The following is a 16279-nucleotide window of genomic DNA, read 5'->3' on the forward strand; positions in this document are numbered from 1 at the left end:
AAGCTACTTCAGCAGGGTAAATCAATTGACTGAGACTGCTGTTTCTTTTCATCATTTTTTCATATAATTTATTTAGCTATAATCGTATGGAACACCAACTTAATATCCTTTCGATAATCGGTACAATTATATTCTATTTGATCAAAATCACAATTTATTATTTACAATTATTATATTTATATAATATATTTATCTATATTTATATATGTATATCTATATACAAATTCTCTTTCACGCACAATTATTTTTTCATACAACTAAATAATTTAAAGTATCATTTAATCGCTTATTACCATTCATCTTTTATTCAAAGGAATACTGCGCTTATCCGTTTTTGTGGATAATCTATTTATAACTATATTTATTTATTTATATATAGATACACCTTAATCATTATTTATTACACTGGGTTTATCATCGCACAATAATCATTTATTTCTTCTACATTTCAGTTCAAATAATCAAGTTTGGCACACGTTGCTCCAATCAATGTTTTTCTATGTACACACATGCATGGCTTCACATATGGCGTTGAAAATATGGCTGCAAGTGGATGCAACGGTTATAGTAAATCTTCACAAGTAAAAGTATATAATACATCAGAGAGTTCATCGTTTGAGAATTACACTGAGGGATATACTACTGTGCCAACAGAGACAATCATCCCCCTGTGAAGTCATTCTTCCAAGACGAGTTTCCCTCTATCTTCCGGCGGAACACGCGCGGCCATTTAGTGTCTTGTCTTCTGGGAGTCTCGACAGACAATAGCTCCATTATAGTGGCTTCCGCTGCAAAGGATACTTTATCCTTGGAATTTTCTTTCTATTCTTGAAGCTTAAAAACTCTTTTAAAGCTCCAACCAAGATCATGTCTCTTTTTACTATCTTAATCTATGCACGTAACGTTTAGCTATGCTTCAGACCCACTCGAACAATCTTCAGCTTTGGGATCAATTAACTCTGAATCATCTTCTTCATCATCCTCTGGATGATAATCTCCAGTATCTTGTTGCCACTTACTAACATGGTGTGTATTTTTATTGTTACTATTTCCATTGCCATTAGCATTATTGCCACCACCCGCTTGCTGTTGAGCTTTTGCTTCTTCCTCTTGTTGAACTCGTTTATGTTTCGTCCTACGATTCTGGAACCAGACTTTCACCTGAAACATAAATTATTCAATCATTTTTTACATCATTCTATGTTACAACTTTAATTATTCTGTATTAATTAAGATTTTTATTATTTTAATTAAAATTGATAGACTTATTTTAATAAAATAGTTAATTGACTTAAATTTTCATCAATGGTATTCTGTTTACATTCTCATTCATGAAAGACAGTAATTAATTAAACTGAAAATCGTAAAGTAGGTCATGACATGGTACTGACATTTATAAAGTTTACTCCAAGTTGTTGATATTAAGTAGTATATTATTTTCCGGTATTTGATGTTTCAATGAAATAAACACTAAAAAATCACAGTTCAAAAAATCCTCATAAATATAAAAAGCTTATTTTTATTCAATAAACCATGAAACAAATTTTCAAACATCCATCATATCAAATTAAACGTTTTATTATATAAATGAGCCTTTTCATTTCACCACTTCCCAAAAGTTTACCCTGCAATATCTTCCAGCAGCTAAAGACTACAGAGTATTCATTCAAAACTATTATTCATTTGTTATGTCCTTATACAGTTCAAACTATTCATTTTTGACCCTCAAATCTCTATTGTCCGCGAATTGACTTCGCGATGCATTCAGTAAGTACATTACGACCCCAACGGTTTTGGATATAAAAAGGGGACACGTCTCTACTGCGAGGGTGAAATGAGATGGAACTGCAATGCTGGATAGTCAAGTCACCGACGTGTTAAATCGCCATTGTACCACAAGTCTTCACGCTTATTCGGATACAACAGCCGTGCTGTTTACCTAACACATTCTGTGGAAGAGACATGGTTTTGACAAGACCCGGATTAACGCACGACAGATAAATCCAACAAATATGTAAGCCTATTTATAATTTTTCCCTCTATAAAAATGATATTTTATGTCACGTGTGTACACAATTATAATTATTAATTGTTTTTTTTTATAGATCATTCCGGTTTTATGATAAAAGTTTAAAGAAGAAATAGCTCCAAAGAAAAGGGATAACGTTTATTAGATGATTAAGAGGACAAATAAAGGACACCTTATAGCATTTACTCAACGGAGTCGTTAGCGACTCCTCCTCGTTCATCCCTCGGCATTTATTGCAACACTCTAGAGTCTTGTGGCTTTAATCGAGTTACCCCCATTTAATAATCACCCCTCGATGGTAGCCATAGTAACAGCCTACTCGATGGCTCCAGTCATTGGTTAAAATCTTTCTCAGGAAAGCTGTAGCAGCCACCCCATAGATCCGTAGACTATAAACGTGAGGACAACCCCCTTTTACTGTTGTATTTTGCACCGACTCTTGCCTACATTCAAAACTTGTCAAGCCATTTTTTATTGGTTGCAGCGAGAGATATCATCTGTCCATCCGTTGAACATCGCTTGCTACAATGAAATGCTGAGAAGAAGGCGGCATTTCACGTAATTGAAAGCATGTCTTTGATACTGTACGCTGCTAAGTGACAGGCGAAGACCTTATAGGTAAACCGAGTGTGAACGTCGGGCGCAAGATATCGGTTTCTCATAAGGGCGAGACCAAATCGAGATATGTCGACTGCGAGTAAACATCTGGCGTGACACGTTGGGATGCTAATTAATTTTTCATCTCTTTTTTTCTTAGTTTTCATTAACAGTATAATGATTTAAAATTTATTTAATGAAGAAAACATCATACTTAAATGGATTAAGAAGAATTAGATAGTTGTAAAACAAGTCTAATGTCAACTGTGATTCACATTAATCCATCTTACTGAATAATAAAGAAAAAAAGGCCACGACTGAGTCAGTTATTATCTATTGTTGATCGTTTGTGTTTGTTTTTAGATACACACATTTTTTGTATAAACATTGACATTTATTTTACAATATTTATCATTAAAATATAATTTTGTTTTTAGATATACGTTCCTAAGGTGTATACTAACAAAATAAAGTGAAGTTTGATTGCTTGGATTAGGATGTAATCCTGTGAGTTCTTCTGGATCACGCTTCCACACGGTTTATATGTATCCATAACAGTCTTTTTAATCCCTCACGGATGGCTTGGCGCTAAATAAACTAACGATATTATTTTTCCATTTTGGACGCGTTTAATAACAGCACAGGATCACTAAGGTGAGGAAACGATATAATATACTCAGATATACTCTATGAGAATTACACTGAATCCCTCAGAGTAACGCTATTACGCTTCCAGCGTTCTTCCAGTATGTTTACTTAGGACAAAATTGTCGACATCGATGCACTTTATATAGAGTATATAATATATATATGTCTATATATATAATCACTAACTCAGGAAATTGTGTTTGTTCTGTCAAATCCGCAAGGATATATATTGAGAGATGGGAATTGTCACGCTATATTTGTAAAAGCTTTACATGCAATATGACTGTTGTGTCATCAATTGTATAACATCATACAAAGGGCGCTTGAAAAATTTTGCAACGTAATGTAAATAATCTATGAAAAATTATACTCAATGAAAAAGAGTTTTAATTTGTTTCAAAAAATATTTGAAGTACTCACACTATTTTTAAATTAAATTCAAAAATAATTGTTTTTAATATTTAGATGTATAATTTTTTTTAAATCTGTTGTTTTTTAAAATAAGCTACAATGTTTTAACAAATGTTATTTTCTCTATTAACATACCGTTAGAGCTCTTTACAAATAAATTCGTGAGAACGAACGTAGGCTCAACAAAGGCACTTTCTAAATGTTCAAGAAACTATTAGAAAATGTTAAATAATTGAAAAATCAATTAATCTAAAGAGAGAAAAATTCAATTTTATGTTAATATGAATGAAATAAGCATTAATACGAATAATTATATTATTTTTACTAGTTTTTATAAATTTTTTTATAAACATAGATTTTGCAGCTTACTACACGTTCGTTATTCAAATGAAGACAAGTATTCTAAAGAATAATTGCAATATAATTAATCTGAAAAATTATTGTCTGATCTTTAAAGTAGGTAATAAATTGAGTTTTCATGATTAAAGAGCAATGTTGTTAACAAACCTATTTCGTCAAATTAAAATATTGAACAATCTACACAGAGAGATATTTTTTTTTATATATATAAAAATGAGATAACTTCTTTATTGGTTATGAAATAATAATAATAATTAGTTTAAATAAGATATGTTAATTATCATTTACTATCATTAATATTGAACTGAATTACTTTTTATTCATCGAACTGCTCTGTGGAATTTCACAATCAGAAGTTGAGAAAGTCGACTTGAAAAACTCTAAGGAAAAATCAACTTTTTACTTTTATTCATTTATTATTAAATACCATAGTATTTTAATAAATATTTTTTAAATTTAAAAATATTTAATTGAATATCAATATTTCATAGACACTAACATTAATTCTTCAGAATTTTTAAAGTTTTACTTTACTTATAACCAAAGTTATTCTAATGTTTTTAAGTGTGTAACACTTGTTATTATATTCATTAATTAATAAAAAATTACTTTCAGACTACAATGTTTTTATAAGAACTGAAAGAAATATTCAATCATCATTATAAAGTGTGTAGACATTAGGCAAATACTTGAAATAAGTTTCGAAGAAATCAATTTATTTTCTACAAACAAATTCTTTCCTCCAGTGTACTATGGACTTATTTTTCATGAAACGAGAAACAGAAGGTGATAATTTGGGCTTCAGGTACTATAATGAAACCTGCAATATATAATATTCTCAAATAATTACATAATTACATATGTGTCTAGATTCAACTGAAGATTAAAATATATAATTATAATTGCAGAAAATAATTTCTTATAGAATATATAATATTGTCTGGCATTTTACATCGTGTACAATTGAATTATTAACAAATTTCGCTGATGTTTCATTTGTAAGAAATTCTATCTGAATTTTATAACGACTGTAAATTTGCGAATAATTGATTCTTATTGTCTTATAAACTCAAATGCTATGTTATAAGATTCCTTTTCTTACTATCGTGAAGCTATCAATGCAAATAAGCGACTATTTCCTTTCTATTTACATAAATTGTGTAACTTAATTAAAATTTTTCCGCTTAAATACAAATGTTAACTCATACTAAATTTCTATTTTATTAATTGTAAATTGGAATGCGGTAATGGAGATAATTCTAAATAGAGGCTATTGTTTTTTATCTTGATTATTGTAATTATAATTGTAAGTAATCAGGTTTAAGGCCCAAATATTTTAACTTATCAATTATTACACCCATTTCAAAATAATTAATTGATATTTTGTAGATAATTTTTATATCATAAAATACCACGAAAACTATTATTTTTTTATCATTACAAGAATTACTCTGAGAATTCTAAACAACTTGACATGTAAAAAGACGTTACTCTCATCGAATACATATGATGATTTTAAAATTAGTTGTGAGAACTGTTGAATATTCGGGATAATATTTTTTTTTTTGTATATGCTCAAAAAAAGAATGATAAAAAATGAAATCAGATTTGACCATCACTTTCTGTAATATTTATAATAATCGTTGAGAAAATTTTCGATCAGATATCTAAAGCTCATATATCATTAATGACGGGCATCATAACAAGTTATTTATTAATTATGCAAAAATTTATGCCGAAATATTTTCTGTTCAACAACTTAGCTCTTGAATTAATTGATCTACAAATTTTTATATGATAGGATCATTTTTATTATGTATCGTTGCCTATACATAATTATTTCGAATACATTACATTATTTACCTACATAATTCAATTATGAGATGCATAATTTGCAGACTATCAGACAGATCAAATTAATTATAATAATATTTTTTTATTTTTCAGATCAACCCTCGGCTAATTATATGATGGATTACGATTTTAATTCTGTATACATTTTTAATTATACAATTCCATAATAAGACAATGCGTGAAACTTACTGGAGCTAATAATTCTTAGTGAATGTAATAGAGAGGTAATGTGATCAGAACAAACAAACTTCATCAATCAAGTTTATATTAATAATAATTACAATAACTTGAACGATATAATTGAGAGTAGATTATTCGATATAAAATTTACGACAATCACACTGTAGAAAGAATTATTTAATTACTCTAATTAATAACAAGCTGATTTGCATATTGAATAAAATATTCAAAAATTATTTAAATAGCAATAAGGCTAATTTAATTATCATTATTGATAACATTCAGGTTTTACTCGATCAATTGATGATTAATTATAAATCATTATTTAATAATAAGTTAGAGTATTACCAAGAAAACGTATATAAAAAAGAAGAATCACGCCCTCATTGGGCACTGATGAATGGCAGTGTTCACTTAATTCTCAGTCAAGCAACGATGCACCTCATTATGCATAGAGACTTGTACGCGGCCTGCATAATATGCAAACTTCTCCATTACCGTACGTGGCAGCGTAATGGATCGCGAGTTAGCAGCTTATATGCTTACTATAGCAACAAATATCTCTCGGAATCGCTCGCATTCTTAGGTGAACTATAAAATATATTCACTCGATACTTAATCTGAGCAATTCGATATCGTTGGGTCTGTTGTATTAATGGTCAGAACACAAATTTGGTTACAACTTGTAAAAATGTACGATAAAGTATAATTGATAAGCTGCTGTCAAAGTCACTTGTGTATAATATTTTCTGAAGACGATAAGAAACGATTAAGTAGTTGATTTACGCATCGTACAGGATGTCTTATGTTTATGTGCATTGGTATATTTTGCGACATAGTAGATGGTAACGAGCAAGAGAAGACTATTTCATGACTGTAAATTGAAGCAAGACGACACTTTCATACAACTTGATTTATATACCGGACATATTCTCAGTCTCGCATTACTGTAATCCGTGTAATCACCTTCTTTCTCTATTTTCTTTAGCTCATAATAATTTCCATTTTAATTAATTGCCTCATCACCCAACTGTCTACCAAATTATTTCTCTCCTTCGTTTGTCTTTTACCTTAACGTTCATGTATTATAATTGGTAAGTTTAATTAATTGCATACATACTGTCTATATGTGTACACACTTATGGAATGGATAGTGAGAGATTAGTTAATTGAATAGAATATTTAATGGTTACAATAAAATTCATAGGACTATAACGCTATATATATGGGATATCAAATTGAGTGATAGATAAAACGTGACGAGTAAATATATGAACAATTATCGAAGCTCATTGTCCACTTGTTCGGCTATAGGCTATGCTATTCAAACATTATCTTTCAATTAGCTTCTTTTGTTCACTAAGTAGACTATTCCATTTTATTGCACAACACGAATTACACGAACCAGCTTATAGGTAATATTTTAATTCCTAATTAACTCAGGTAATTTTTACTTGATCTACACGACAACTTTTAACCATTAAAACCTGACACTTTTTAAAATTGATGTTTTATGATTGACAGAGTTAATGAAGTATCAATTATAACGATATTTACCTGAGTTTCTGTGAGCGATAGAGATTGCGCAAGTTGTTTTCTTTCAGCCCCAACAACATAGTGATTTTTTTCAAACGCATGCTCCAATTTTAATAATTGACTTGGACTAAATGCAGTTCTTATTCTTTTAGGTTTTCTGAATGGCTGTAAGAGGAATCCTGGGATGTCTGGACCTGGAATGAAATAACAAAATGAAAAAGATTTATTAAAACGTGATAAACAGATAAATTATTCGATGAATTATGCAAGAAAAAATTAGTATTGACAGCGTGGGATTAAGTGCAATTTGTAGTTTAAAAACGCAAAGGATAAATCAATGGATGAGCAGTGAATAATTCAGTTCATCAAGATGAGTATTGCTGATCGTTATTTTATCACGTTGGCATAAGAATGATGTACGAAATGAAAAAAAAGCATCTCGTTCGTGTATAAAATATACTCACACGATGCTAAAGTATGTAAAAGGGCGCGCGCGTAAAGATAAGCGAAAAGTGCGTGTAGTGGCGCGAGCGCGGGTGTGTTATTGTGACCACCTAATTGAGTATTCTACCTCGAAAGGTGCCTGTCGATCGTCCGATACACGCGCCAGCGACGCCGGAAGTCGTTCAAGATACACGTTGCGAGTAATAACGGAAAAGAGTGACGATAGATGTGCAAAAGGTATATGTAAATCTACACACGATTTAACTAATAGAAAATTTTATTTTTAGTTTATATCCTGTATATTTCTATTTTTTGCTTCAGGTGAAATGAAAGACATTTGATTCTATTCCGCTTGCAACTCAAGTTTACATCGGTCACAGGTGTGTACCTTCATACAACAATTGAATAAAATATTTTTTGATGAAGAGGAATAAAAAGCACATTCAGAGAAAATTCTATATTTAAAATTACCCGGGCATTCAGAGTAAATTTAATGCATCTTTAACGATGGTAAATATTATTATTTTGTTATACAGTTGCATTTATGATAACATTTCTAAATTTTTATATCATATATGATAAATTATCGAGTATTTCATTATCATAAATGGTTTTTAGAGTTAAAATATAGAAATAAAAAATATGTTGGGTCGAATAAACTAAAGATTTTTTAAATTTATTGCTTAAAAGATTAGAATTAAAATTATATAATGATGTGGTTGTTATTGAGCCTTAAGGAGAAAAAAAATTGATTATAAAATGGGGTTTTGATCCAGGTGTTCAAGTTACTAATAAAATAGTTCCTCATAAATAATACATTAAAGTTTGCTTGATATTAATAATGAAAAATAAAAAAAGTATGAATGTTATAAAATTTTTATTTATATTCTTAATACCTAAATTTAAATTTTATGAGGAAAAATTGTATTTTATTACTGTTAACTTATTAGATCATAATTTTGAATGAATGAGACATTTACAGAAGCAAAAAGTAATGTTTAAGCTGTTTATAAATTTATTCTAAATTATTTGTACTCTTTGAAAAGCTACATAACTAAAAAGAAGGCTCCGAAATGTTATTGAACTCTAACAAAAATAAAAAATGGTAACATGTAATCAATTTCGACCAATTATTCATTAAATTTAAATATGACGTCCACACAAAAAACAAATCATCCACAATAATTCGAAACCAGGTTTTTACTCAATTCAAAACATGGCTCTTCCATAATGGAGTATTTTTAGCAAAAGGATGATCGACAAGAACGTGTTATTTATAAGAAATTATTCAGCATTTCAAAACATGAATTAAAATTTCATAAAAGAAACTGCCTTTCATTGGCCCTTTCATTGAAGCAAAATAACCTGCAAATACACTTATTTTCACGGTTTAAAAATTATTTTAAGTAACAATTATACACTATCATTACCTTATATAAATATGTATTTGTTGCAGATTTATAAAAAAGTGAATATTGAATTGGAGCTGTAAAGAAATCATTATATAGAGCGTTAATGTCTGCTAATGGTGACTCCAATTCATTTTGCGTCGATTTAAGTGGTTTTACTGCAATTCTTGAAAGTCTGAAGTGAAGGAAAAAAAGCAGGATGACGGGCAATAATTATACGAGAAGCTGGAGAGTTACCAGCTGAGATGCCCAGAGCGACTTGGAATTACTCGAAAATAATACTAAACGGTGAACACGTATCAAATTATCTACTCTACGTTGAGCAGGAGGGAAAGAAGAAAGAGAAAATAAAATATGGAAGCAAGTTGTATGTATATAAATAGATATATTATATTATACATATATAAAATCAAGTACTCCTGAGTGTTATTCGTACCAACAGCCATTGATTCTTATTTATACTTTTTATCTTTCTCTTTCTTTCGTGCCTTAATGCTCTTTTAATTAATCGTTGCACTGAGGATTGGTAGAGTATACATTTCGAGAAATTCTCACCCGTCAGGTCATTAGTATTATTATATGACGCGGTCTCTTAATGCAACCACGATTTGCTACGTCAATTGCTAAAGAAAATCGCGTGCGCTCCTTTGACTCTACACATATATACTTATTTCCAGATGATCGATTGCAAAATGTACGTTTGTACACTTTAACAACAACCTACAGTACGAGCAATTATATCGTTAGTTTATTCTTGTGTTAAAAAAATCATTTTTTTACGCATTAATTATCTTTCATTATTTTCCAGATCAATTTATTCCATCTTTAAGTCGTCAAAATCCTAAGAAAACTTTTTAAAAGAAGTGTAATTTGACGTCATTACTGGACTTTAAGTTCTTTATGTAAAATTCATCGAGTGTAATATCCACTCAATAATTATAATAATAACATTCAAACATAATACATAAAGATGTTGAAGCATAAATAGATTGAAGAAAGCATCACAATGTAATGAAAGGAAAAATAGTAAAAAGAGAAATGTGTGGCTGAGCAGTAAACCAATGAAGAAGTCATGGATGAAAAAAAGAAGAAAAAAAAGAAAATGCTGGTATATTGCCAATCCTAGTAAATATAATGTTTGATGGAATAATGAAGAGGAAAAAGAGACACCAGGAGGGCGGGAACTTTCACCGCGACAATGACATGGACCGAGGGTTAGAAAATGCGTGAAACGACTTTACAATAGGAATCTGAAGAGGAGTCGGAAGAAAAAAAATTTTCAAACTTCTATCGTGAGCAACAGACTCCCCATGGAGCGTGTCCGAGGGTAAACGACGTTCTAACAATGACGATTAACCCGCTTTTGTCAAGATTGACTCGAGTATATCAAATATCAAATGTCATCATACGTATAATATCTAGAAACGTTAGGCTGTTCAAACAAATTTCTTTTCCGAGTTGTTGATTCCTTTATGATTCTTTATAACATCATAGCATTGAAAATGAATGGGCATGTAACGAATAGATCGTTGAAATAGTTGATATCAATAACTGATATCGTGACACCATGACACTCTTGACCTCGACTCTATAAAGTAAAGTAAAGTAAATGTGAATATGAAGTTAATTGCTTTACTTCAAAACTATTATATGACAATTATTTAAATTACTTCAGAATAATGACTAGCTGTGCTAACGTGTATGTAATAAACCACCAGTTAGATTATGTACATACATAACGTGCTAAAATCGATATATGATCCTTTGTCAATTGCTTGTAAGATAAAGCTAAAAAAACCGAATTAGTATACATTTTAATTGTCACACAAGCGATAATAATCGACATTTATTTAACAATTTCCTCACTTTTATGAAGTTTAATTTATAAAACAACTTGTAGATAATTAAATGATATATATTAGCATTTACTTCAATTTCTTAAACAACCAGCGGAGGATTTAAATACGAGGAAATATAAATCTCAGAAAATAGTCATCATTAATTAAGAATGCACGTAGCTACATCTAATTTAATGCGTAATTAGATGTATCCAGTATTCATTTGTAAAAAACAAATAAGCAAAAGAGAAAAATGGTATTTGAGCATTTATTTCTTGATATACCCATCGGCAAACGTTTCACTTACATACTAGGTCAATGATACAGCAGAACACCAAGTCATTAGAGATTTATTGGCCTTCCTTGAGAATCAACTTGACAGAAAAAGATAGGCAACTTTGTTAAGCCTGACTGACCCAAAGTAGAAAAACGAAAACAATTATTATAAGCTAATGCGAACAACGTCAACACGTGTGAAGGTGAAGCCAATTTAATGACAGTCATTAGTGCTTAATGATAACGATAATTATATTGTTAACAAGACAAAAAGCAATTGTTTTCATTTTCAAAGTTACACAAATGCCTAAATGATATTATGTGTGGTTATATTAATAAAATAAAAGCTATTAGATAGAGAAGCTAATGATATGATGGTAAAAAAATAAATATATATCTTAATGGACTGCGTCATAAAACGAAAGAACTTGAGCTCATTGAAACGTATATGCGTTATCGTTTGAGATTTACAAACGCGGAAGAAGGAAAGGGTTAATGCCTCTATCAACACGCGATGCTGGTTCATGAGATGTCGAGCTGTGACGATTAAACACGCACTCAGCTGACGAGAGATGTGAGGAGAGAGAAGCAGTTGTATACAAGATAGGGTCAGCTGTGCACGACTCGTTACAAAATCTTAATTACAAAACATTGTGTGTCGTTTCTCTGAGAACTCGGTATGTAAAATAACGTACATAATGATACTCCCTGGCACTTTGTATATTTTTTTTTTTTAATGCTAATTTTGTGACAACTTACCTGCAGGAAACCTGTGTGGAAAGAGTCTTCCATGGCGTGACAGAAGCCAAGGAAACAATGGATAGCTGTCTCGTGGTGGCTGATGAGGATGTGGTGAAGGATGAGGACCACCGGTCGCTGCTCCATGTGTATAAGGTCCATGAGGACTTCCATGTGGTGGTGCACCGTGATGAGCTTGAAGTGCAACGGCCAAATTTGAGGCTTGAAAATGTTGTGCTGCTGCTAAATTAGCAGCTAGCGCAAATTGTTGGGTATGATATTCCGTTTGGCCTTGTGGGCCAGCTCCATGGCCTGGTTGAAGACCATAAAGCGATTTAATTTGTTCAGCCGCGACGGCTGCAGCAGTAGCTGCACTAGGTGGTGGCCCGAGGTAGTTTGGACTTGGTCTTACAACACCTGGTGGTGGTTGAGGATGAGCACTTACTGGCGAATCTCCATGAGATATTCTGTGCGGTGGGCTTGGACTATTATTAGGTGTTGAACTACCACTATGACTTCGTGCTTGTGTTCTACTATAATCTAAGTGAGTTGTCAGTCCAGGAAGGTGAGGATGATGATGATGGTGGTGATGATGATGGCGTTGATTATTTATAGGATGTCCATTGTGCATTGAAGGTGTGTGCCTAGACGTAGGATACGATTCAACGGATGAACTTCTCGATAACGGACGATCTGAACCTTCAGAATGAGCACCAGGAGATCTGACAACTCGTCTTGCTCGCGGCGACGATGAACCTTCGACGTCCATCGGGCTGCCATCACGTTCAATCTCAACTCTTTCATGCAATCTGTCTTCCCGACCCCCACCGCCTACGATTGAGTCGATGCTAAAACCGATCTTAGGCTTCGAGGGTACTGGGACAATTGGCGTCGGAGCGAGCGGCATCATCGTATGCTGGGTGTGTCTTAGACTATTCAACTGTCTTCTTTGGCTACAACTTGAAACACCACCGTCGCCCGACGGCAATGCCAATCACTCTTTACCAAGTCTTCCAAACCCAATTATGAGATAATACTCGAGCACATTCGCGAGTATTGCCGCGTCGGGTCACTTGTCATTGACATCTCCAGTATCTACTAACTCGATCACTATTTTTCTTCCACCTGTCACAACAATACTCATTCAATAACTTGATATTTTCTTCAAGATATCACTAAAAGCTCTACGCTGACTGCATTTAATAACACTGCAGCATATTATCCACAAAGGAGTATATTTGATGAATAAGATGAGTCTTCAACTTGTAAAGAATTATCACCTACATGCAGATCACTTCTATCAAGTTCTTCACACAGTTCACGATTCCGTACAACAATTTGGAGTCTTAATAATTAGCAAGCGTTAAATGATTACACACACTATCACGTTTCTGATAATTTACACTTTACAAAAAATCACGCGGTTTCATCAGTGATACGGTAAAAAGAGAAAAAGTACTAGAGAAAGAGCGATCCCACCGGACAGATGCTTCTGGCGTGAGCGCTTGCTAGTGTTTGAGAAAATTACCGGCTAAACGAGCCGGTCGCGGTGCACCAGGGTGGGGAAGAGCTACCTCGAGGAAGTTACGTGTTTCCCCTTCTTCAATTAGGAAGACAAACAGTGGGGAAGAATCGACTCTCATGTAGAGGAGTGGCTTCAACATAAGCGTTACCACTGGGCGTGTGCATGCAGCACAACGATTGGCTAAAAGCCAACGAGAACATCATCCAACAAACTCCAACTCGACGCTGGACCACCGCTTGGGAAACACATTTAGTCGACGATGGGCGTTAAACTCACGTGCTTTTTTTGTCCTCCGATCAAAATGAGCCATTTAATTAATACGTCTGAACTCTCTAGTGTTTCTTGTCACAGTGTGTAGGTGTGGAGGCTGTGACCCAAGTGGGGGAGGCTTTAGAAAACATGGAGCAAAGGACGTCGTGGTAATCCTGCTTGATACTTTGACGCTGATGTCGTATGCTACAACAACACCAACATCCGTCGTATTATCCCTGCGGCATCAAGCCCACGCCTGCTCCTGCTGCATCACTGCAGGTCAACGCCTGCACCAATCTAATATCTGATAATCTCAACAATTTACCTCTTCATCATTGATTTCTATAACTTTGATAACATCTCATCAAAATGCTCCAACTGCTTGTCTGTATACGCAGTTGAATAACAAAGTGATGGATGCTAATTGACAGCAGAATATAAAATTGAAAAATGAGCCTGAAGAAATCAAAGAAATACTAATTTATCTTTCCAACTGATTTTAGGACACGTAAATTTTTTGAAGCTTTTCTACTACTAATTAATCAACCGTTCCATCTCCAGATGACATATTTAAACAAGCTCTTGTCAATTAATCCAAGTGACTGATTTTTTAAATTTCATTTTATTGCATCTTGACAGTGCTTATTGACTTTTCTATTGAACACAACTCCCAGGACAACAAATATTAACCGATTTACTCAAGAGTGTATATGTATTTATCACGCATGTGAGGTGTTCCTGGAGATATTCTCCAGCATCACATATGACCAACGGTGGGGATTCAAATATGGCGACTGTGCACACATAGGCCCTGACAGAGAACCAATGCGCGAGCATTGAGCCCGCCTGCTCCCCATCTCTTATCGCTTCTCATTTCTGCTTTCTCTGTCTCCCTCTTGCACCCTTCTTATTATTACCAGCATAGATCCCTCGATTCCTCATCCCTACATCATCTTTCCTTAGTCCTCTAATACTTTAACGCAATTTTACTCTGAAATTTTATCTGGATGAGAAAAAATATCAAAATTGGAGCATCATTCAGTCATCAAAAAACTAAAGTGATGGAAAATTTGTGTCGTTAGATGGTTATTGTGAATTTTTACCAAAAAAAAAAAACATATCTCCAGAGGGTTCGAATAAAAGTGAAAGAATCATCGTACATAAAAATGAAAACGTTTACAACAAATAATAAACTATTGTATGAAATTTCTTTTGATAATTTTCAGATGACAATATGCGGTGAAATAAAAGTGCGAATCTCATGATGATTCTCAAGCCTTTTTTAGATATATCTCTCAATCATATCTCCTATTGTGTAGCAATAAATACAAGAGAGTTAATTTTTTTGGAGCAAACTTTATCAGGTTCATTAGATTTATTATTTATTGTTACGTATAATACAATTCTCCAAGACTCAGTTGTGTTAAGTTGTGTAAGACATTCTATATATACACCATGGGAATTATTTATAATTCTGCAATAATATCAAAAGCATGCAGCTGCAATACTCATTCATCTACATATAAACATAAATCACCAAGGCGTCTCGAAATATACCGAAGCAGACACATAATAGCACAGAAGTGAGCAACTAAAACTATTTAAAAATTTGATTACACGAAATAAACGTTATTATAATCAAGTCATTTATTCGACATTTGACGATGAAAGAGCGTGTAACGCGCACGTGGATTTCTATATGGCCAAATTAAAGCACATGCTATACGGTATTGTAATCATCCCCACTGGCTTACTAGATGTTAATTACACGTATACAATTACTACATGCTTATAACACGTTACGCTGCAGGCATAATCAAAATGTAAAGCTATTGTTTGCAAATAATAATATGCTTTTCTTCTTTCATTAATTCAAATAATGCATGCATCATAACTTTAATAATACAAGCATTGATTGATTAACTATTGTATTTTATTGCAGATTAAATTGTCGACAAAATAATACTAAATAAAATGATTTTTTTTCAGATCAATTCTATTGAAAAGCTGAAATGATATCGCGTGATCCTCAATATCTTAAAGCTCAATAACCAGCCAACACCTATGATTTTCTTCGAACGAGATGCGATTAAATTGATTCGAGCAACTGGTCCATGGTGGTTGCAGGAGAGAAAGAAGTAGATTGTTGTAAAGAACAGAAAAAAAACAGGAGACTTGACGA

The 16279-nt window shown here is 32.6% G+C and overlaps 1 protein-coding gene across 1 annotated transcript; it reads right to left on the reverse strand.

The window, feature by feature from the left end:
- Positions 1-870: 870 nt before the first annotated feature.
- LOC118070628 (homeotic protein empty spiracles-like) lies at positions 871-13819 on the reverse strand. Its single transcript, XM_035089342.1, has 3 exons — positions 12342-13819; positions 7637-7809; positions 871-1161 (listed from the first exon to the last, which is right to left on the reverse strand). Exons 1-3 carry the CDS (start codon positions 13228-13230, stop codon positions 910-912), a joined length of 1314 nt encoding a protein of 437 aa, XP_034945233.1. The 5' UTR covers positions 13231-13819; the 3' UTR covers positions 871-909.
- Between the last annotated feature and the right edge of the window lie 2460 nt (positions 13820-16279).

Source organism: Chelonus insularis, unplaced genomic scaffold, assembly GCF_013357705.1.
Source record: "Chelonus insularis isolate UGA/USDA-ARS -01 unplaced genomic scaffold, ASM1335770v1 contig_66_pilon, whole genome shotgun sequence".
NCBI classification, from domain to species: Eukaryota; Metazoa; Arthropoda; class Insecta; order Hymenoptera; family Braconidae; genus Chelonus; species Chelonus insularis.